The sequence below is a fragment of the Haliotis rubra genome, unplaced genomic scaffold (assembly GCF_003918875.1).
Source record: "Haliotis rubra isolate DU_JTF1 unplaced genomic scaffold, ASM391887v1 Scf690, whole genome shotgun sequence".
NCBI lineage: Eukaryota > Metazoa > Mollusca > Gastropoda > Lepetellida > Haliotidae > Haliotis > Haliotis rubra.
The window spans coordinates 323,238-347,358 of record NW_025767402.1 but is presented as its reverse complement, the minus strand read 5'-3'; the positions used below and the strand labels follow the sequence as shown (position 1 = coordinate 347,358).

Sequence of the window (24,121 nt, the reverse complement as noted above, 5' to 3'; positions counted from 1 at the left end):
GACCCAGTCTGTTCAGCTAAACAGATCTGTTACATCCAGACCCAGTCTGTTCAGCTAAACAGATCCGTTACATCCAGACCCAGTCTGTTCAGCTAAACATCCGTTACATCAGACCCAGTCTGTTCAGCTAAACAGATCTGTTACATCCAGACCCAGTCTGTTCAGCTAAACAGATCTGTTATATCTGTTCAGCTAATTAGATCCCAGTCAGTTCAGCTAAACAGATCCGTTACATCCAGACCCAGTCTGTTCAGCTAAACAGATCCGTTACATCCAGACCCAGTCTGTTCAGCTAAACATCCGTTACATCCAGACCCAGTCTGTTCAGCTAAACAGATCTGTTATATGCAGACCCAGTCTGTTCAGCTAAACAGATCTGTTATATGCAGACCCAGTCAGTTCAGCTAAACATCCGTTACATCCAGACCCAGTCTGTTCAGCTAAACAGACCTGTTATATGCAGACCCAGTCTGTTCAGCTAAACATATCTGTTATATGCAGACCCAGTCAGTTCAGCTAAACAGATCTGTTATATCCAGACCCAGTCAGTTCAGCTAAACAGATCTGTTATATCCAGACCCAGTCAGTTCAGCTAAACAGATCTGTTACATCAAGACCAGGCCTCCACCTGGTAGTGTTTCTTGGCCTCCATCTGGGTGATGTACTCTGCAGCCTCCGCGGCGTTCCTCCCTCCAGCCGACATCACGACATCCTGCAGTGCCTCCTTCACGTCATCCGGCATCCTCTTGGCGTTCCTGCAACAGTTGAAGATCCTGTGTTTAAGACTGAGTCTCAGACTAGATGTTGAGTAACTATAGATACCTAATGATAATTAACAGGCTTTTGAAACAACCTGGATCCTTGAGTCATTCCTGTCCATGCCCTTTCTTCAGGAAAAATCCTAATCCTGTCTACTTTCTAATTGGATTTTGTACAAAAGCTTTGTGATATTGTAGCTCCACTACAGCTGTAAGACATGGAAGCAGCACCACTACAGCTCTGAGACATAGACGTAGCTCCACTACAGCTGTAAGACAAGGAAGCAGCTCCACTACAGCTGTGAGACAAGGATGCAACTCCACTACAGCTGTGATACAAGGAAGCAGCTCCACTACAGCTGTGAGACAAGGAAGCAGCTTCACTACAGCTGTGAGACAAGGATGCAGTGAGACAAGGAAGCAGCTCCACTACAGCTGTGAGACAAGGGAGTGTGAGACATGGGGGCAGCTCCACTACAGCTGTGAGACATGGAAGCAGCTCCACTACAGCTGTGAGACATGGAAGCAGCTCCACTACAGCTGTGAGACATGGGGGCAGCTCCACTACAGCTGTGAGACATGGAATCAGCTCCACTACAGTTGTGAGACATGGAATCAGCTCCACTACAGCTGTGAGACATGGAATCAGCTCCACTACAGCTGTGAGACAAGGAATCAGCTCCACTACAGTTGTGAGACATGGAAGTAGCTCCACTACAGCTGTGAGACATGGAATCAGCTCCACTACAGCTGTGAGACAAGGAATCAGCTCCACTACAGCTGTGAGACATGGAAGTAGCTCCACTACAGCTGTGAGACAAGGAAGCAGCTCCACTACAGCTGTGAGACAAGGAAGCAGGTCCACTACAGCTGTAAGACATGGGGGCAGCTCCTCTACAGTTGTGAGACATAGAAGTATGAATGCCTAGAATTGATTGTTGTGCAATAAGCTGTCTTACCCAGCAATGAAGAACCAGGCCTGATGGTTGTCAAGGAGATCCCAGACAAGTTCCGCATTGTCCCTGATGAGGTGCTGGACGTAGACCTTGTGTTCCTGGTCGCGGGAGAAGGCGGTCAGCACCTGCAGCAGGCCCCGCCCACTCAGCTCCGCCCATTCTCCTCCACAGTAGTAGTCAGAAGACTGGCTTCGACAACCAAAGAACAACACATTGCCTGAAACAGCATCTGGACAAGTTACCATGGTTACTCGTGGTCAGGTGAGCTAAAGATATAAAGAACAACACATTGCCTGAAACAGCATCTGGACAAGTTACCATAGTTACTCATTGTCAGGTTAGCTAAAGATACAACACTCGACTGACCCAAATTTCATTAGATGTATTGCTGGTGATACACACTGACCATGACAAAACAATAAGCCTACATGCAGGGACCGCCTGCGTGGTGTAGTGGTTAGAGCGTCCGCCCGGAGAGCGGAAGGTTGAGTGTTCAATCCCCGACTGCGTCATGCCAAAAGACGTTAAAATATGGTACTTGTTGGTCCCTGCCTGGCGCTCGGCATTAATGGGTACAACAAGGACTGGTCGGCTCAGAGTCAGTATAATGTGTCTGAGTGGGGTATTCATGCTTCACTGCGGCATGTGGGCTAGCACTATAAAACCAGCTTAAGTCTGGGCTAGTACAAGCAGCCGCACATACACATACACACACATGCACGTCATCATATGAGCGAAATATTCTTCAAGCATGACGTAAAACCCAATTTCACCTCACCTCACCTCATCTCACATGCAGGTGGGTTACCTTGTTTTCAAATAACCCCAGTTTGAATAATATCTTTGTTGTAGGTAGTGGTGGTCCGATTAATTGAAATAATTGAAGATTGGTCGCAGTGACTAAACGACAAAGCAATCGATTGTGTTATCTCATAATCGAACACAAACAATTTTGGAACACTTGTTTGCATTAACAATATTTTTCACTGGGTTGGTTTTCTCTGTGTCATTAAAGAACCACTAAACTTTGTTTTTTGTTACTCTTTTAACCATTACATATGAAAGATTTGTGGTTAGTCTTATGCGGAACACCAAATTTATTCTTTAAAAACTTGAGGTTAATTAATACCGAGCGATTAAAAGTGGCCAAAAAGTCGCCTGCTTCCCTCTCGCCCGTCAACGAAACCACAGACAGGTTACGTAACTCTGTCGCCAGAGCACTGCAGTGACGTCATATGAGGAACGATTTTCAGTTAGTTGTATAGAAAGTGTGTAGCACGCTTATCATTTTGATGATTTCGACATCAACGGCGACTTGCGAATCGTTGCTTTGTCGTCAATTGCTCCTAGGGGTCGGGTGATGGTGTCACCATGCACAGATTTCCACAGGACCCCACAGTTAAGTGCTAAATGGGTTATGTTTGTGAGTCGCGGCGGCGTTGTGGAAGCCTGAAGCGATATCTTACTTGTGTTCAGATCACTTCACGGAAGTTAAAGAATCAAAACTACTTACTAGTAGTAGTAAAATGTGTATATGATTGATGACCATAAAGATTTTCCATGACACAACTTGTAACATAACGATTTCTTCCTCGGAAGTGGGAGATGGTCGAAGTAACAATAATATTGTAAGTGGTATTATATTGACACCCACCTGGCTGCCACGAGAGAAATTGTTATGTTATACGCTATGTCATGCAAAATCCTATTGGCCATCAATAAAATACATATTTCACTACCAGTAGAAAGTAGTTTTGATTTTGTAACTAGGTGAAAACAAACCTAAATAGCATTTATCCTCAGACTGGCGGATGTTCCCGACAGGGCGCCATCATTTTGGAAAATCGTAAAGTCTGTTAGAATTAATGAGATTATAGTTTGTTTTCATCAAGTTAGAAAATCAAAACTACTTTCTACTAATGGTTAAATATGTATTTGAATCATAACAAGCGGATTTTGCATGACACAACTTATTACATAGCGATTTCTTCCACGGAAACGAGGTGGGTCAAGTCACAATACTGCGATAAATTTCTTGCTACATTCACATGGTTAGTGTCCACTCACCAGTATGTAGATACTAGTCAATGTGCGTCTTTATATTTGGTCTTATAATCTTAAATAGTTTATTATCATACTTGTATGCATTTTGAAACTAAATACAAAGCAGGCGATCTGCTGATACTTATAGTGAATTTATAACAGAACTGTAATATCTAGACATGTTATAGTTTGCCAATGTGAATCATAATTAGCACACACACCCTAGTGTATGTTGTCTGTCTCATTACACTTCACGTGAAAACAATGATTCTGTTGAATGCCACGACAAATGAATAAAAACAAAAAGCAAATATTAAAATTAAAACAGATTAAAGTTATAGGAACAATATCAGGCCATTACCTTGTTCGAGGAAAGTATCCATCAATATCCATAAAACTGTTCCAAATGATGTGTCTTTTAACAGTTTAATATCTGAAAAAGTGATAAATCTTTTCAGGTATTGGTGTATAGTCTCATTGGTCACCCAAGATAGCACACCTGGCAACTAATTGCATAATGTCCGCCTTTCTTTAAAAACAGTAATTTAGTTAGCCAATAATGGGCAATCAATCAATCAATGTATTGCGGTTAATCCTTTGAAAGAAGGGCGTTGTTTTTACGCGAACACCGACACGACAGAGTGTATTCAGTATAGATTAGTAAATCTACATACATAAACACTACCTTTTGACAATTCCGCTGTGTAAGATAAAAGTAATTAATCAATCAGCGTGTTATCGGTTAATCCTTTGATCGATGTTTATAACGTTGAATATTTACTCCAGACACAAGAAATGCCAAATGGGAACCTTTGTCGGGTAATCTAAGTGTTATACCTGTTATAAATTCTCTAACTGACCATCAAGTGAATGATGACAAATAACATGTGTAGGTTTATACCACCTAACACGGGTTACAACAAGGGAGCATTAATTGCTGTATTGCATGTGGAAACTTATGGGCCGACACTGTTTTGAGAATATAAACAGATTTTTAAATGACATGATTAAATATCGAGGTAAAAAAACACAGAAATGGAATCAATTTGGATCAGTCATTATACAAATAGGGCCTAACGACACCAATCGATTTTGACAGAATCGTCTATGTAAACAAGTTGTAACTCGGAAACTAGGCAAAGCAGGAGACAAAATTAAATGACAGTCGATTGTGACTGTGAGAACATATAGCTTTCATTTTCCACAACAATTGTCACGATTTCAGGTTTATACAAGCCTGTAAACAAGATAATTTACCCCCTAAAATGTAGATGAATTCTGCATCGGCCCGCAAAGCTATTCCTCATATGACGTCACAGAGACGCGCCGCTCTGATTGGTTGAAATTTCGTTCGCGGGTGAGAATTGTGCACCGTTGTCAAAAAGGTCGATTTAAGTCAATTAAAGGCCGAAATGAGTAGTTTTAATGACGGGGTTTCATTTATAACGATGCCAGTTAGTGATTTATGTATTTGCACCCCCTAGGGTTTATGTGATCTTTAAATTTACATTTCATAAACACTACAAGCTCTATTCAAGACATGATTGAATTTATCATTAAGATAAAGACGTGAAATTTGCAAATGTATTTTGTGGAACTTGCAAAAAACCAACACCTTTGTGCATTAGCAAACATATAACATGAAAATTTGATAAATGATGCTCACCAAATATTCTCGATTTATCGGTTGTAATGAACCAATCATCAATTATGAGATTATAACCAATTGCCAACTCTAGTTGTAGCACAGTTCTAGCGTAATGGAGGAACCAAGCCTCAAGTGATTCAGACACTTCACTTTCCAACGAAACCCATTATCATGGGTACAGTGCTGAAAACCAAGAATCGGACACAGGTTCCACAGTTAAATCTCACAATAATTACTCCAGTTTCATGGAAATATAACCTTTATTACTCCAGTTCCAGAGCTCCAGATAAAATTTAGCTCATGTGGGTACTGTACCCACTGTAATTTTTTGGAGTGGGTATTATGAATGTTGAGTGGGTATTTCATTTTCCGTTACCCACTGCTTTCAAATAAGTGCGTATTTGAGTCATATTACTCACATAAGTATTATGTCATTGAGTAAGTTAACTAAGCAGGTATGTTCTGCCTTATGACTATGTCATACCTAATCAAAACCAACTTAAATATAATGGACATAATTTCATAAAAAAGCACTCATCCTATACTGACAGGACAACTTGATAGCAATCGATGTCTTTTTCATTACGCGAGCGATTTTTATAAATATATTCCGTACGCATTTGTTTTAAACTTTTTGCGTATCCAACATTTTAAATGCGTAATTGGTACGCAACAATTATATTTCAATGTGTAATTGGACATTTTCTATGCGTATTTTACCCCGATACGCAGCTTATCTGGGCCTCTGCAGTTCCACAGCTAAATATAACCCAAATTACACAGTCACATCTTTCACATGGTGCTGAATATAACAGGGACATCCTGTACATCTGGCTCTGGAACAGTTGAGTATGACCCTCCAATTGGCTCTTGACAGGCATTGGTCACAACTATTCACAGTCGATATACAGGTCACATCTTGACCAGTTGTAAAATCCTGATAAAGACCCCAGAGACAACACATACCTCCAGCATTGAGGGCAGCTCGGTTGTGGATAAAACTTCTGAATGGAGCAACCCCAGTTCCTGGAACAGAGACAGACGACAGTAAGTGGTGTATAATACTGTAGGATGGTGGAAGGGTAAAATACTCTAGTGTATAGTTCCTCTCTTCACAAATATTACACTGGCTGTAGACCACTAACCTGGTCCCACCATGATGGCGGGTGTCTGTAGTGAGGTGGGGAAGTGTATAGTTCCTCTCTCCACCCAGATTACACTGACTGTAGACCACTAACCTGGCCCCACCATGATGGCGGGTGTCTGTAGTGAGGTGGGGAAGTGTATAGTTCCTCTCTCCACCCAGATTACACTGACTGTAGACCACTAACCTGGTCCCACCATGATGTCTGTAGTGAGGTGGGGAAGTGTATAGTTCCTCTCTCCACCCAGATTACACTGACTGTAGACCACTAACCTGGTCCCACCATGATGGCGGGTGTCTGTAGTGAGGTGGGGAAGTGTACAGTTCCTCTCTCCACCCAGATTACACTGACTGTAGACCACTAACCTGGTCCCACCATGATGGCGGGTGTCTGTAGTGAGGTGGGGAAGTGTACAGTTCCTCTCTTCACCCAGATTACACTGACTGTAGACCACTAACCTGGTCCCACCATGATGGCTGGTGTCTGTAGTGAGGTGGGGAAGTGTATAGTTTCTCTCTCCACCCAGATTACACTGACTGTAGACCACTAACCTGGTCCCACCATGATGGCGGGTGTCTGTAGTGAGGTGGGGAAGTGTATAGTTCCTCTCTTCACCCAGATTACACTGACTGTAGACCACTAACCTGGTCCCACCATGATGGCGGTGTGTCTGTAGTGAGGTGGGGAAGTGTATAGTTCCTCTCTTCACCCACACTGGGATGCAGACATCCTGGTCAGCCTGGAGAGATGACAGCCATGTAGAACAGACTCCTCGCCGAGGTTTGAATAGCTTCGTCTTGTATCGTACAACAGCAACCAATAGATGAATCTCATTCGGTGTGGCCTGAAATGATTGAACATGTGTTTGAAATTTACTATCATTAAAATATATTTGGCTTAACAACATGGAATATTCTGATATGGTTTGAAATCTTTAATATATTCTGCTTTACAAGATCAGTCTGATGCTATCGTTTCCCTACCTGCTGTGATGATGCTATTGTTTGCCCACCTGCTGTGATGACGCTATTCCCTATCTGCTCTGATGACACTATTGTTTCCCTACCTGCTGCGATGACGCTATTGTTTCCCTACCTGCTGTGATGACGCTATTCCCTATCTGCTCTGATGACACTATTGTTTCCCCACCTGCTGCGATGACGCTATTGTTTCCCTTCCTGCTGTGATGACGCCATCGTTTACCCACCTGCTGTGATGACGCTATTGTTTCCCCACCTGCTGTGATGACGCTATTGTTTCCCCACCTGCTGTGATGACGCCATCGTTTACCCACCTGCTGCGATGACGCTATTGTTTCCCTTCCTGCTGTGATGACACCATTGTTTGCCCACCTGCTGTGATGACGCTATTGTTTCCCTTCCTGCTGTGATGACGCCATCGTTTACCCACCTGCTGTGATGACGCTATTGTTTACCCACCTGCTGTGATGACGCTATTGTTTCCCTTCCTGCTGTGATGACGCCATCGTTTACCCACCTGCTGTGATGACACTATTGTTTCCCCACCTGCTGCGATGACACTATTGTTTCCCTACCTGCTGTGATCATGCTATTGTTTCCCCACCTGCTGCGATGACACTATTGTTTCCCTACCTGCAGTGATCATGCTATTGTTTCCCTACCTGCTGCGATGACACCATTGTTTCCACACCTGCTGTGATGACGCTGTTTCCCCACCTGCTGCGATGACACTATTGTTTCCCTACTTGCTGTGATGACACTATTGTTTCCCTACCTGCTGTGATGACGCTGTTTCCCTACCTGCTGTGACGACACTATTGTTTCCCCACCTGCTGCGATGACACTATTGTTTCCCTACCTGCAGTGATCATGCTATTGTTTCCCTACCTGCTGCGATGACACCATTGTTTCCCCACCTGCTGTAATGACACTATTGTTTCCCCACCTGCTGTGATGACGCTATTGTTTCCCCACCTGCTGTGATGATGCTATTGTTTCCCCACCTGCTGTAACGACACTATTGTTTCCCTACCTGCTGTGATGACGCTATTGTTTCCCCACCTGCTGTGATGACGATATTGTTTCCCTACCTGCTGTGATGACGCTATTGAGAAAGCTCTTGGCTGCAGCGGTGGGATCAAGTCCAGGAGGTACTCAAATGGTATTTGACTGCTTGTCTGTGGAAAGTCTTGTAAAACCTGTAAATTAAGGAAAACGTTTCTACTTCTTTCATATAGATATTGACTAATTTCAAATAATAAAACACAAGAGCCAGTGTTCAAGGCCACAGATAAAAATGGTTGGCTGACTGGCTGAGGTATGAAGGAGTGAATGAGTTGACTGGAATCAAACTCAGACCTTCTGCGTCACAAGTGTCACGCATCACGAGTGGTGACGAACAGGACTGAACAGTCGGACTGTGACTTGGAGTGAGTGAGTTTAGTTTTACGCCGCACTCAACAATATTCCAGCTATATGGCGGCGGTCTGTAAATAATCGAGTCTGGACCACACAATCCAGTGATCAACAACATGAGCGTTGATCTACGCAATTGCGAACCAATGACATGTGTCAACCAAGTCAGCGAGCCTGACCACACGATCCCGTTAGTCGCCTCTTACGACAAGCATGGGTTACTGAAGATCAATATTCTAACCCAGACCTTCACGGGTCTGTGACTTGGATCAAACATGTCATCATATCCCATTTGCATAGATCTATGGTCATGATGTCAGTCACTGGATTGTCTGGTCCAGACTCGGTTATTTGGACTCGGTTCATGCATTGAACACCGAACACAAGCACACAGGCAAGACTGGAATGTTTAGACCTTGAGCGGGCCACATTGACTACAAACTGCTGACTACAGCATCACTGCCAACACAGCTGGCTACAGCATCACTGCCAACATTGTTGACTACAGCATCACTGCCAACACCGCTGACTACAAACAGTAGCTGGGTAACCAAGTCATGCAGGCATTTGAATCTAATAGTTACAGACTGTGTATAATTACTTCAGGAATTTGGTGTTGAATTTTCAACTTTATTATCCGTTACTGCAATTTTGTTATCATCATTCTTATCTTGTCTGGAGCACTCGGACAACAACATTGTCGGAACGTCTGTGTAACTCATAGTGGCATCAATGAAAGCTGGACACTATTATTACTGTGACAGGCTTGTTTGTGAAGATAAACGGCAACAATGTTACATACTGATATTTAAACTTGTATTTGTTTTGATGGGATTTTGATCAGAAGTGATAGGAAGGCCTACCTCTAGCGTCGTCCGGCGTGGTCTGTTGCAGTAGGTATACAGCTCCTCCTGCAAGTTATCAAGTACAAACTCTGTAGACATTACACATCCTCCACCTGCACGGTGTCATGTACCCCCATGTTAGTTTAAGAGGTACATGAAGATACCAAGGTACATAGACTTACAGAGGTACACGAATGTACCAAGGTACATAAACTTACAGAGGTACAAAAACTTACAGAGGAACTGACTGACTGAGATTAGTTTTACGCCGCTTCTAGCAATATTCCAGCAATATCACGGCGGGGGACACCAGAAATGGGCTTAACACATTGTGCCCATGTGGGGATTCGAACCCGGGTCTTCGGCGTGACGAGCCAACGCTTTAACCACTAGGCTACCCCACCGCCCCTACAGAGGAACACGAATATACCGAGATACATAAACTTAATGAGATACATCAACTTACCGAGGTACATAAACTTACAGAGGTACATAAACTTACAGAGATACATGAACTTAATGAGATACATAAACTTACCCAGGTACATAGACTTACAGAGGTACACCAATGTACCAAGGTACATAAACTTACAGAGGTACACGAATATACCGAGATACATAAACTTAATGAGATACATCAACTTACCGAGGTACATAAACTTACAGAGGTACATAAACTTACAGAGGTACACGAATGTACCAAGGTACATAAACTTACAGTAAGTGAGTTAGTGAGTTTAGTTTTACGCTGCACTCAGCAATATTCCAGCTACATGGTGGCGGTCTGTAAATATCGAGTCTGGACCAGACAATCCAGTGATCAACAGCATAAGCATCAATTTGCACAATTGGGAACCGATGACATGTGTCAACCAAGTCAGCGAGTCTGACCACCTGATCCCTTTAGTCGCCTCTTCTTACGACAAGCATGGGTTACTGAAGGCCAATATTCTAACCCGGACCTTCACGGGTCATCAACTTACAGAGGTACATGAATGTACCAAGGTACATAAACTTACACAGGTACACGAATATACAGAGGTACATAAACTTACTGAGAGGTACATAAGCTTAAAGGGGTACATACACTTACAGAGGTACATATACTGACCAAGGTACATGAATGTACCAGGGTACATATACTGACAAAGATACATAAACACAGAAGAGGAAGCTGCACTGTACCTGTCCTTCTGCTGACGAGAACTCTTGCAGCTTTTCCTTCTCCAGCTCATCAGAGGACAGAAGAGACAGAAGTTCGAAGAAGTACCTGCGCGGGATTCCCCCAATATCCAGATACTTCTGCACAAGATGGCCGACAGTGCAGCGCCGCGGTAGGGAGGGTGGCAGTGGAATGTCTGGGAGAACCAAGGATGGGCAGATGAGTGAGTGAGTGAATTTAGTTTTACGCCGCACTCAGCAATATTCCAGCTATATGGCGGCGGTCTGTAAATAATCGAGTCTGGACCACACAATCCAGTGATCAACAGCCTGAGCATCGATCTGCGCAATTGGGAACCGATGACATGTGTCAACCAAGTCAGCGAGCCTGACCACTTACCCGTTAGTCGCCTCTTACGACAAGCATGGGTTACTGAAGGCTCATTCTAACCCGGACCTTCACGGGTCTATGGGCAGATGAGTTCAGATGACTCACTGACAATGACTGGGATACAGTTAGGAGCATAAACTGAGTGTAAAGTTTCACTGTAAAGGTATAAAGGTTACAAAAGTACTGTTTAGCATTTGATACAATGTTTCATCACTGGCTACAAGGGCTGGGAAGGAGGACGGGGAAATGGGGAGGTTACGATGGTTACTGGTTAAACATACCAAATAGAGATTTGGGTTCCATCTGTTTTTTATCTTGATTCTGGATCTTTGGGGTTGGGTATGGGACCGGGGAGGGGGTCGAGAGGAGTTTAAGACATAAATTTATGGGTCCAGGTTAAAAAATAGATGTTCCGCTTTGATGTCACAAAGTTTGGATACAGTAGTCTACCACAATATGTAAGACAGTGCATGATCAAAGGCTGTTGACAGAATATCAAGTTCCACAAGGTAACTAAAACCATCACAGCTAGCCATCAACAAACAGGAAAATATGGAGATTATTAGATAATAATGCAACAGAATCATAAATACTGATGTACCTGGGGTATTCCCAGTAGATGCACACCAAATTGTTTTTCTGTTATTAAGATGCAGGATGTCATCCTAGACCACTCTGTTGTCACCTACCAGGATCAGTCTGCTCCACTGTAAACTCTGTGTCTCGGTCCAGACTGAAATGTTGAAGAAACTCCTCCACCATGTCTCACATCACCTGGTGATAGCTTGAAGTCAAACATGTCTCAACATCACCTGGTGTATAGCTGAAGTCAAACATGTCTCACATCACCTGGTGTATAGCTGAAGTCAAACATGTCTCACATCACCTGGTGAAGTCAAACATGTCTCACATCAGGTGTATAGCTGAAGTCAAACATGTCTCACATCACCTGGTGTATAGCTGAAGTCAAACATGTCTCACATCACCTGGTGCATAGCTGAAGTCAAACATGTCTCACATCACCTGGTGCATAGCTGAAGTCAAACATGTCTCACATCACCTGGTGCATAGCTGAAGTCAAACATGTCTCACATCACCTGGTGCATAGCTGAAGTCAAACATGTCTCACATCACCTGGTGTCATAGCTGAAGTCAAACATGTCTCACATCACCTGGTGTATAGCTGAAGTCAAACATGTCTCACATCACCTGGTGTATAGCTAAAGTCAAACATGTCTCACATCACCTGGTGTATAGCTGAAGTCAAACATGTCTCCATCACATCAAGTCCATGTCTCACATCACCTTGTGCATAACTGAAGTCAAACATGTCTCTCACATCACCCACATCACCTATAGCTGAAGTCAAACATGTCTCACATCACCCAGTGCATAGCTGAAGTCAAACATGTCTCACATCACCCAGTGCATAGCTGAAGTCAAACATGTCTCACATCACCCAGTGCATAGCTGAAGTCAAACATGTCTCACATCACCCAGTGTATAGCTGAAGTCAAACATGTCTCACATCACCTGGTGCATAGCTGAAGTCAAACATGTCTCACATCACCTGGTGCATAGCTGAAGTCAAACATGTCTCACATCACCCAGTGTATCTGACATCACACCCAGTGTATAGCTGAAGTCAAACATGTCTCACATCACCCAGTGTATAGCTGAAGTCAAACATGTCTCACATCATGTATAGCCAGTATAGCTGATAAACATGTCTGGTGCATAGAAGTCAAACATGTCTCACATCACCTGGTGCATAGCTGAAGTCAAACATGTCTCACATCACCCAGTGCATAGCTGAAGTCAAACATGTCTCACATCACCTGGTGCATAGCTGAAGTCAAACATGTCTCACATCACCTGGTGCATAGCTGAAGTCAAAGTCAAACAGTGTCTGAAGTCAAACATGTCTCACATCACCCGGTGCATAACTGAAGTCAAACATGTCTCACATCACCTGGTGCATAACCAAAGTCAAATATGTCTCAAATCACCAAAATTATGAGGTGAAGTCAGGCCTAGATTGTCTTGGATCAGTTGAGCTGACAATCCGAGAAATCACAGAAAACATACCTAAGTCCTGAGTCTGTGGTGTCCAGCTTCACATGGCGGACATCTTGAAAGTGGTCAGGGGCAGTAACTCTGTTATTAGAAATCAGACGGGCCATGTATGGATCTGTTGCAGAGTATGTGCCCTTGTTGACACACTGGCTTCCATTCACACTGCTGAAGTTCCTCTCACAGAAGGTGACCTTAAATCTCGGGGCTGGGCTGAAGGAAAACATTGCAGAAACATCACGTAGCCGGCAACATGCTGGTGTGAAAAGTCATTGTCAACTTAATAAATATATTTCATTTGAATAATTCAAACAGTAGAAATGTGTTTCATATACCTAGTCTTTAAGCAAACATTATATAATGCAGATGGAAGATAGTATGGAAATGTTCCGTAAGCGACATAACTGTGTGTTGCAAGGCAAGTTGATGATGGTTGTGTTATGAATAGTTGTGTTTGGGTGAGGCGTTACAGGGCCAGGAACATGAAGGATACATGCTCTGAATTTTGTTTCCTCCCAGCATTAAGACTGACTGAGTTTGGTTTTATGCTGCTTTTAGCAATATTCCAGCAACATCACGGCGGGGGACACCAGAAATGGGCTTCACACATTGTACTCATGTGGGGATTCGAACCCGGGTCTTCGGCGTGACGAGCCAACGCTTTAACCACTAGGCTACCCCCACCACCCCAGCTTTAAGAAACAGCTACCATGAATGCAATATGTGAGATTGAACAGGGCTTATCAGATTTATTAGAAATTGAACAATTTCAAATTTAGTGCCTGTTATGAAGCAGACTTTGTCATCGAGAATTCAGTATGTGTTTTTTTGTGAAGAAATTATTATCATGGATGATGAAAAATATCAAACTTTTTCAAGTATTGCTGAAGTACTATTCGAATAAGTCAACAAACAGTGTATTGTGAGTAGGGGTGGGTATTGCAGAGAATTTTCATATTGCGATATATTGCGATGTGAAAGCATGTATTGCGATATGTATTGCAATATATTGTATGAAGTATTTTTAAACAAAAACTACTTATAATCGAGTTACTTCTTGATTTATAGAGCAAAAACACAACAAAATCACTTGGCTGGATTAAGCTGTAATAACAACTTTAAATCATGATAAAACAAAAATGTGAATATTATTTGGCACAAATGAAACAAGGACATATCTGAACATTTCCGAGTGTTACGAAGTTTTCCGAATGCAAGTCAAAATACCGGTTTTCGATCAGCGTATCGCAATACGTATCGTTTTCATGTCTGAACCAGTAACTACCGGTAAACCGGTTATATTGCGCAGCCCTAATTGTGAGGTCAACATATCATGACAATATATTACCATATATCAGAACGGATGATCTCTGTCCCAGGAGGCAGGGGCCACAAGTCTAGAACCTGTTCCCATAGTGATGTCAACCACGGGTCAATAACAGCATCTGGTCTGAAACACACAGGTATCATTACAGAACTCATTACCATAGCAATGTCAACCAGGAGTAAATTCTGGCATCTCCATCAGAACCCAGGTCTGTTTGTAGTCAACACAGAGGCTTTACAACAGTAGGCAGGGATCTGTTCTAACAAGGGTCAACACAGAGGCTTTACAACAGTAGGTAGGGATCTGTTCTAACAAGGGTCAACACAGAGGCTTTACAACAGTAGGTAGGGATCTGTTCTAACAAGGGTCAACACAGAGGCTTTACAACAGTAGGTAGGGATCTGTTCTAACAAGGGTCAACACAGAGGCTTTACAACAGTAGGTAGGGATCTGTTCTAACAAGGGTCAACACAGAGGCTTTACAACAGTAGACATGGGATCTGTTCCAACAAGGGTCAACACAGAGGCTTTACAACAGTAGACAGGGATCTGTTCCAACAAGGGTCAACACAGAGGCTTTACAACAGTAGACATGGGATTTGTTCCAACAAGGGTCAACACAGAGGCTTTACAACAACAGACATGGGATCTGTTCCAACAAGGGTCAACACAGAGGCTTTACAACAATAGACATGGGATCTGTTCCAACAAGGGTCAACACAGAGGCTTTACAACAATAGACATGGGATCTGTTCCAACAAGGGTCAACACAGAGGCTTTACAACAATAGACAGGGATCTGTTCCAACAAGGGTCAACACAGAGGCTTTACAACAGTAGACATGGGATCTGTTCCAACAAGGGTCAACACAGAGGCTTTACAACAGTAGAGTAGGGGATCTGTTCTAACAAGGGTCAACACAGAGGCTTTACAACAGTAGGTAGGGATCTGTTCTAACAAGGGTCAACACAGAGGCTTTACAACAGTAGACATGGGATCTGTTCCAACAAGGGTCAACACAGAGGCTTTACAACAATAGACATGGGATCTGTTCCAACAAGGGTCAACACAGAGGCTTTACAACAGTAGGTAGGGATCTGTTCTAACAAGGGTCAACACAGAGGCTTTACAACAGTAGACATGGGATCTGTTCCAACAAGGGTCAACACAGAGGCTTTACAACAGTAGACAGGGATCTGTTCCAACAAGGGTCAACACAGAGGCTTTACACAACAGATCTGTTCTAGACATGGGATCTGTTCCAACAAGGGTCAACACAGAGGCTTTACAACAGTAGGCAGGGATCTGTTCCAACAAGGGTCAACACAGAGGCTTTACAACAATAGACATGGGATCTGTTCCAACAAGAGGCTTTACAACACAGAGGCTGTTACAACAGTCAACACAGAGGCTTTACAACAATAGACATGGGATCTGTTCCAACAAGGGTCAACACAGAGGCTTTACAACAATAGACATGGGATCTGTTCCAACAAGGGTCAACACAGAGGCTTTACAACAGTAGACATGGGATCTGTTCCAACAAGACATGGGATCTGTTCCAACAAGGGTCAACACAGAGGCTTTACAACAATAGACATGGGATCTGTTCCAACAAGGGTCAACACAGAGGCTTTACAACAATAGACATGGGATCTGTTCCAACAAGGGTCAACACAGAAGGCTTTACGGTAGACAGAAGACATGGGATCTGTTCCAACAAGGGTCAACACAGAGGCTTTACAACAGTAGGCAGGGATCTGTTCCAACAAGGGTCAACACAGAGGCTTTACAACAGTAGGCAGGGATCTGTTCCAACAAGGGTCAACACAGAGGCTTTACAACAATAGACATGGGAGGGTCAACACAGAGGCTTTACAACAGTAGGGGATCTGTTCCAACAAGGGTCAACACAGAGGCTTTACAACAGTAGGCAGGGATCTGTTCTAACAAGGGTCAACACAGAGGCTTTACAACAGTAGACATGGGATCTGTTCCAACAAGGGTCAACACAGAGGCTTTACAACAATAGACATGGGATCTGTTCCAACAAGGGTCAACACAGAGGCTTTACAACAGTAGACATGGGATCTGTTCCAACAAGGGTCAACACAGAGGCTTTACAACAGTAGGTAGGGATCTGTTCCAACAAGGGTCAACACAGAGGCTTTACAACAATAGACATGGGATCTGTTCCAACAAGGGTCAACACAGAGGCTTTACAACAATAGACATGGGATCTGTTCCAACAAGGGTCAACACAGAGGCTTTACAACAATAGACATGGGATCTGTTCTAACAAGGGTCAACACAGAGGCTTTACAACAATAGACATAGGATCTGTTCTAACAAGGGTCAACACAGAGGCTTTACAACAGTAGGCAGGGATCTGTCCCAACAAGGGTCAACACAGAGGCTCTACAACAATAGACATGGGACTTACCCGAGTTCATGTTGGTCATCTGCAAGTCCGACATTGACCAGGGACTGACCGGACAGCTGGAGTAGGCGACGGAAGAGCTTCTTTGCAACCACATTGAACCTGGAATGAATAGAAATTGGTGAGGGATGCTTAGCTGAAAAAGGGATACTGAGCTGAAAAAGGGATACTTAGCTGAAAAAGGTTGACATAGATAACATCTGGAAGGCACCTCCGAAAGGCAAGCATACATGACTATGTGTACAACATACAGGCTACAAATCAGGTGATGTTAGGCAACTCTCACAGTGCAGAATAGTTGGATGGGTGACCATGATCAACAGCTTGACTCCTGAGAGGTTCCTGGGCTTGACTTGACTAATTTTAGAATATATTTGTTAATCATATCACATGTTTGTTGTTTAATGTTTCCACACTATTTTTACTGATTTCTGTTTAACTTTATTGTTTCAAAAACAAAACTGACAGGTAACATTACCCAGCAGAAGATGGGTACCAGGTGGGATGAGATGAGATTGTTAACATGCTAATGCATAGTTCAGCTAGAATAGGGCGAGTTTTCACCACAAGACTGTGCACTCAATATGTTAAATTACAAGAGAGTGAGTGAGTGAGTTTAGTGCCTCACTCAGCAATATTCTAGCTATATGGCAGCTGTCTGTAAATGATCGAGTCTGGACCAGACAATCCAGTGATCAATAGCATGAGCATCGATCTGCGCAACTGGGATGACATGTGTCAACCATCAGCGAGCATGATTCTTCTAAATCAATATTCTAACCCGGACCTTCACGGGTAGAAATGCAAGAAAAGGACAGTGTACTCTGGCTACATGGATCCACCAGACGCTCATGGGTTATCATGATTCTTCATCTATAAGCACAAAATATGCTCATGTCAATTTAAATACATAAATTTGTCCACAATAATAATTTTACATGTCGCTTGTTTAATCATTAAAAACAATAATGTAGGATGTGAGGTGAGGTGAAATTGGGTTTTACGTCGTGCTTGAGAATATATCGCTCATATGACGACATGCATGCGTGTGTGTGTATGTGCGGCTGCTTGTACTAGCCCAGACTTAAGCTGGTTTTTTATAGTGCTAGCCCACTGAGATACCAGGCCGCAGTGAAGCATGAATACCCCACTCAGACACATTATACTGACTCCGAGCCGACCAGTCCTTGTTGTACCCATTAATGCCGAGCGCCAGGCAGGGACCAACAAGTACCATATTTTAACGTCTTTTGGTATGACGCGGTCGGGGATCGAACCCGCGACCTTCCTCTCTCCGGGCGGACGCTCTAACCACTACACCACGGAGGCGTCCAATAATGTAGGAAACCAGAGACATCAATCAGTGCTATAAACATTAAGCCCTCCCCTGCTTTTGGTTCTTGAAAGCATACATGACATATTTGATCAGCTAGCAGCAGGGTTTACATGACGCGTGATTCCTGCGTAATTGACACAACAACTTTGTAAACGACTTTCAAAATATTACCATACGAGTCAAGCTTGACTCAAGTTTTATGGGTGGCCCTCACAATTCAGTTCAATAAAATCGATTTGATAAGCAAAAAATGATATTGTTTGATGATAGTTTGACTTTTACAGAGCTGTCAGATTGTTCCAGAGAAATTAGAGGAGACAGTAATCCTGGCTGTTTGAGTTGAACAATGCTGTAGTTGCATTTGGTGGTGTGAGGGGCGGTGGGGTAGCCTAATGGTTAAAGCGTTAGGCTCGTTATGCCGAAGACCCGGGTTCGAATCCCCACATGGGCACAATGTGTGAAGCCCATTTCTGGTGTCCCCCGCCGTGAAGTTGCTGGAATATTGCTAAAAGCGGTGTAAAACCAAACTCAGTCAGTCAGTCAGTCATTGGTGGTGTGACAGACACAGTTACATACTGAGAATGATTAACACAAAGAAATATTAAAATTTTCATGACTCCCCAAAAATTGAAAATGACTCCCAATAATAAATTTTGTGAGTCACCATGACTCCCATTTTTAAAAGTCTGTGTAAAACCTTGTAACAGACTGCCCCAGAATCACTTGAAACATATTTCTTAAAAACATTGGTGTGACTTACTTCTGATAGGAAGAATCGCCGAGTCCGAGCACCGCGAAGTGCACTTGACCCAAGGAGTTGGCCGGCAGGTTCTTCCGCAGGATAAACCTCCAAAATTTCTAAAAGATTCAAGTGACATTTGTCATCAAAGTATAGATGGTAGAGAATGACTTTGCCATTAAATGAATATTACACACCATAAGCACACACGCGGACACACACAGTCCATACATCTCCACATGACAAATTTCCTGATGTAATAACCGTCTCATGACAATGTATTGGGTTCCAGACATGCAAAGTTTGGACCAGAACACGGTATGTTTCTCCACATGATCACCAAGACGATTTGACCGCCTCCGTGGTGTAGTGGTTAGAGCTAAAGCCAAAAAGCCCGGAGAGCCGGAAGGTCGCCGGTTCGATCCCCGACCGCTGGGCATACCAAAAAGACGCTAAATATGGTACTTGTTGGTCCCTGCCTGGCCCTCGGCAATAATGGGTACAACAAGGACTGGTCGGCTCAGAGTCAGTATAATGTATCTGAGTGGGGTATTCATGCTTCACTGCGGCCTGGTATCTCAGTGGGCTAGCACTATAAAACCAGCTTAAGTCTGGGCTAGTACAAGCAGCTGCACATACACACGCATGCACATCGTCATATGAGCGAAATATTCTCAAGCACGACGTAAAACCCAATTTCACCTCACCTCACCTCACCAAGACGATTGCGAGCGTTGAGCAAGTAGAGGGACAGTTAGATACCTACATCCATGAAATGGTTCCACAATGTGTCAGCTAATGACCAGTTTGGGTATATTATATGTTAGTGGTGCTTATGTTTTTCAAGTTGATTATAATTGTTTTTTCATGCAGCCACCATTATTCCAGCTATTTAACAGTGTTACGAGAGTGTTTTTTATGTAATTTGTAATAAAATTGGTTAGGTCATAATAATTATGAGTCACAATGTTTAAAGTTTCGAGTGTTGGTTGTGGGTCACATTTCGAGTCATATATGTTCAGTGGCAACAGTATTTTAGCGGCACGCCTTTATGATAGCGCTCCAGAGTTACCTCCCTTGACCGGATGTTCATGTGTTGACATCGTCATGTCGTATGTTCAACACGCTTTGAGAAAGATCTAAGTGGTTAATGATACAGCCATGCTTTGCTGGAACGTTCGAGAATATGTGTCAGTATATATAAAGGCTGGCTGTTGTGTTGTGCAACACGCAAGGACTGACACACGGACTAACACACAGAATTACACAGGACTTTCGATATCACTGGAGTTGCCCATCGTTGTTTGCCTTCGTCACATCGCCGTCGTCTGACCCTGACACTTCGTGCCTGACTGCTTTCAATTGTAAACAAGCTCCATTTAGAATATTTGATCTCACTAAATATCAAGGCTTGCGGTGAGTTGATATTTTATATGTGACCCATAACTTTAGATTTGTGATTCAATAACATTGTATTAGAAATCTGTATTGTGATTCATTGTAGCTTGCTCATTGTTTGTTCAATATATTATTGAATATTTTAGACTTGTCTGTGTTATATTTTGCTGGTTCAAAGGGGATTCTTAAACCATTTGTCACGGCAATTATTTAACCGTAACAAACAGCAGCCTAAAAATATCTGAGTTTGAATCAGAAAAAACAGTGAATGAGATCTGCAACATTCACACTATCAGCTTACGACATGCAATCAACACTGCCAGCTTTAGTTTAACATTTCTGTGTACATAAAACTACGTACAAGCAGAGGCCCAGATAAGCTGCATATCCGGGTAATATACGTATATAAAATTTTCAATTACGCATTGAAAAATAATTGTTGCGTACCAATTATGCATTTAAAATGTTAGATACGCAAAAAGTTTAAAACAAATGCTTATGGAATATATTTATAAAAATTGCTTGCGTAATGAAAAAGACATTGATTGCTATCAAGTTGTACTGTTAGTATAGGACAAGTGTTGTACTGTCAGTATAGGATGAGTGATTTTTTATGAAATCATTTCCATTATATTTAAGTTGGTTTTGATTAGGTATGAAATAAGGCAGAACATACCTGCTTAGTAAACTTACTCAGTCACATAATACTTAGGTGAGTAATATGACTCAAATACGCACATATTTGAAAGCAGTGGGTAACGGAAAATGAAATACCCACTCAACATTCATAATACCCACTCCAAAAAAATACAGTGGGTACAGTACCCACATGAGCTAAATCTTATCTGGAGCTCTGGTACAGGGACATAACATCATCAAACTTAGGGACAAGTGAAGTGCTTGGTTTCCAGGTGAGTGAGTGAGTATGGTTTTACACCACTTTTAGCAATATCCCAGCAATATCACGTCTGGGGACACCAGAAATGGGCTTCACACATGTGGGGAATTGAACCCGTGTTTTTGGCGTGACGAGTGAACGCTTTAACCACTGGGCTACCCCACCGCCCTTTCCAGGTGAGGAGGGATGAATACCTTATAGATATTATACTTCATTCTCTTAAAGCAAATCTGTATTAAGGGAGTGGATTAGAATTAATTAATCCCAAGTCAAAAGATTAAGAAACAGTGATTAAGATTTTTCATGTTCACAACCTTTATATACTCCACAAGATACTGCTCAATTTCTGAACCAGAAATGGTCATAGGAGGTAACTCCTATTGAACTGCACAGGTTCAGACCACAGGTTTACCTGTGACTTGTCTGACTTCTGTTGTCAGTTCAGGGCTGGGACTTACGCTCATATTGCCCCATTTGGTTTACGATAATCACAGATGTAATCAAAATAAAATAGAGAAAATATTTAAATGAACATTAACCATCTTCAAACAGTTTATCATTTGTTGTCTTGGTATTGTGTATGTTAGGGTAGGGTGACAGACAGTTCAACAGAACAGCATGTCAGGCAGCCCTGAATGGGGATTGTTAATTTAGGTCACCAACACAGTTCGGTTTGTTTTCTGCAGAGATAAATCATGCTCTAGCTATAACAATAACTATAAAACTGTACTTTATTACACTATACATGGGAGTAGAGCGAACTGTTTTTGTTAAATTACATTGTGGAGAAATGTTATTCTGCCAGGCATCCAGTGCGGTACTGCTGCAGTAAACTGACCTTCATGTTATCTGGAGGGTCACCTTGACCGGTAGTGGCACACACGAAGATGACCAGTGGCTCATGAATCAGGTCAGCCTGTAACCATGGCAATTATGACACACGGATTATCACCACAATATATACACGTAAATATACAAACAACAACATACTTCTGATGCCTTAAATTGACATGACTTGGAAAAAGAATGGATGTTCATTGGATAATCAGAGGTTTCAAATACCTGTAATCACCTCTATTTGACACATATATGTTGGTTCCTGACACCAACATCACTGCTGAAACCTTGCCATTACGTGCTTAATATGTTAAAGATAACCTATTCAATATATGATTAATAGATAATTCTAATTGTACTTTAACTGCACTGTGTGTGCTGATAAAGTGGTGTCAGCTCCCGAAGTCCCACGGAAGGAGGTCTAAGCGTGATCATGGCGAGACACTATATATAGGGTACGTGGTATAATTGCTCAGCTAAGAGTGGGCCTGCTGTTTGGTTTGCGTCTCATAAACTGCACTGTTGCAGAGAGATGAATCTAGAAGAGCCCCATTTATTTATTAAAACAAACATATCTCCGTTAACTTCATAGCTATTATCTTATCATCCACGTTGATCGGCCCAGACCAGAGTCATAAAACTGTTTTCGTATATTTAACTTCTTAGTGACTTACAACTTGATATGAATCCAGTTCCGAGACTCTCGTGTGGAAATGTCGTCTCCGAGCCTCCCTCCCTACTCTTTCAGCCACATCCTGCGCGGTACCCCGTCTGACTGCCGTACAGAACAAGCAGTCTCCGCTCACTTGCCATCCTGTTAATTTGTAAACACGTGAATATTTATTTTATTTTCACAAATATCAGTGTCATAATTATATATATATATGTAGCAGGACTGCATCAGTCACGCACAGACAACAGACGCTACTTTTGTTGTTCTTCAATGGCCGATGATTTATTGGAGATATGGTATAGGTGAAAACGACAACCCAGGTGTGTGGGCCTAGGTTTATTTCACACCTGGGGACGCTGCTGTATCTGTATTAAATGTTTGCCTTAGAATATGATCCAAAGATATGATCCAAAGGTATGTCCAGAAAATGAACAAGACATGTTGACACACTGAAGATTGAATGTGGAGTGACCACAAACCTTGTAATGTGTAAAAGTGTAAAGCTTAGCTGATTGCCCAAGCTGGCTATAAAGACAAAAGAACGTAGGTGGGGAAGGGCTTATGTTATTGTGCTGTGTGGTGAACATGCGGTAAGCATGCTCAGTGAACTGGCTGTGAGTGATAGTTAGTTAAGGCAGGCTAAGTATCATGATAAAATAAAATGACTAAAGCTGTGCAATGAAATTTAAAGCATTTATTTACATGAATTCTAATCAATTTACAACATGTTAAAATATACAAAATCTGTTACTGCCACATATATTTAAAGCAATGCCAACACAAATAAAAACTCTCACCTGTAGAAGTCTGGTGTCTCTTATATGGTTTGATGTGTCACTGTCTCCAGACAGCCAAAACATTACGCATGTATCATGGGGGCTGCCATCTTTGATTCATAAAAACTCGGACTGGCAAGCGGCAAATGAGTAATTTGTTTTTATATCACCATTCGGGGACATTAAAACTGGGTACTTTTAACTGATTGAATGAACTACTGATTATTTGTCAGTGTATCTACTCCCAATGTTTAGTTTATTTAGTTTTGTGCTAGATTTAT

General features: G+C 42.4%; 1 protein-coding gene across 1 annotated transcript; it reads right to left on the bottom strand.

The window, feature by feature from the left end:
* Positions 1 to 484: 484 nt before the first annotated feature.
* LOC124258381 (NADPH-dependent diflavin oxidoreductase 1-like) lies at positions 485 to 23,204 on the bottom strand. Its single transcript, XM_046692474.1, is given in 16 exon segments — positions 485 to 755; positions 1,718 to 1,931; positions 6,372 to 6,431; positions 7,102 to 7,165; positions 7,260 to 7,394; positions 8,622 to 8,729; positions 9,810 to 9,857; positions 10,977 to 11,149; positions 12,033 to 12,166; positions 13,432 to 13,629; positions 14,765 to 14,866; positions 17,187 to 17,285; positions 19,280 to 19,377; positions 22,393 to 22,470; positions 23,066 to 23,158; positions 23,160 to 23,204. Coding segments are annotated over 16 exon segments (1,794 nt in total). The 3' UTR covers positions 485 to 610.
* Positions 23,205 to 24,121: the final 917 nt, after the last annotated feature.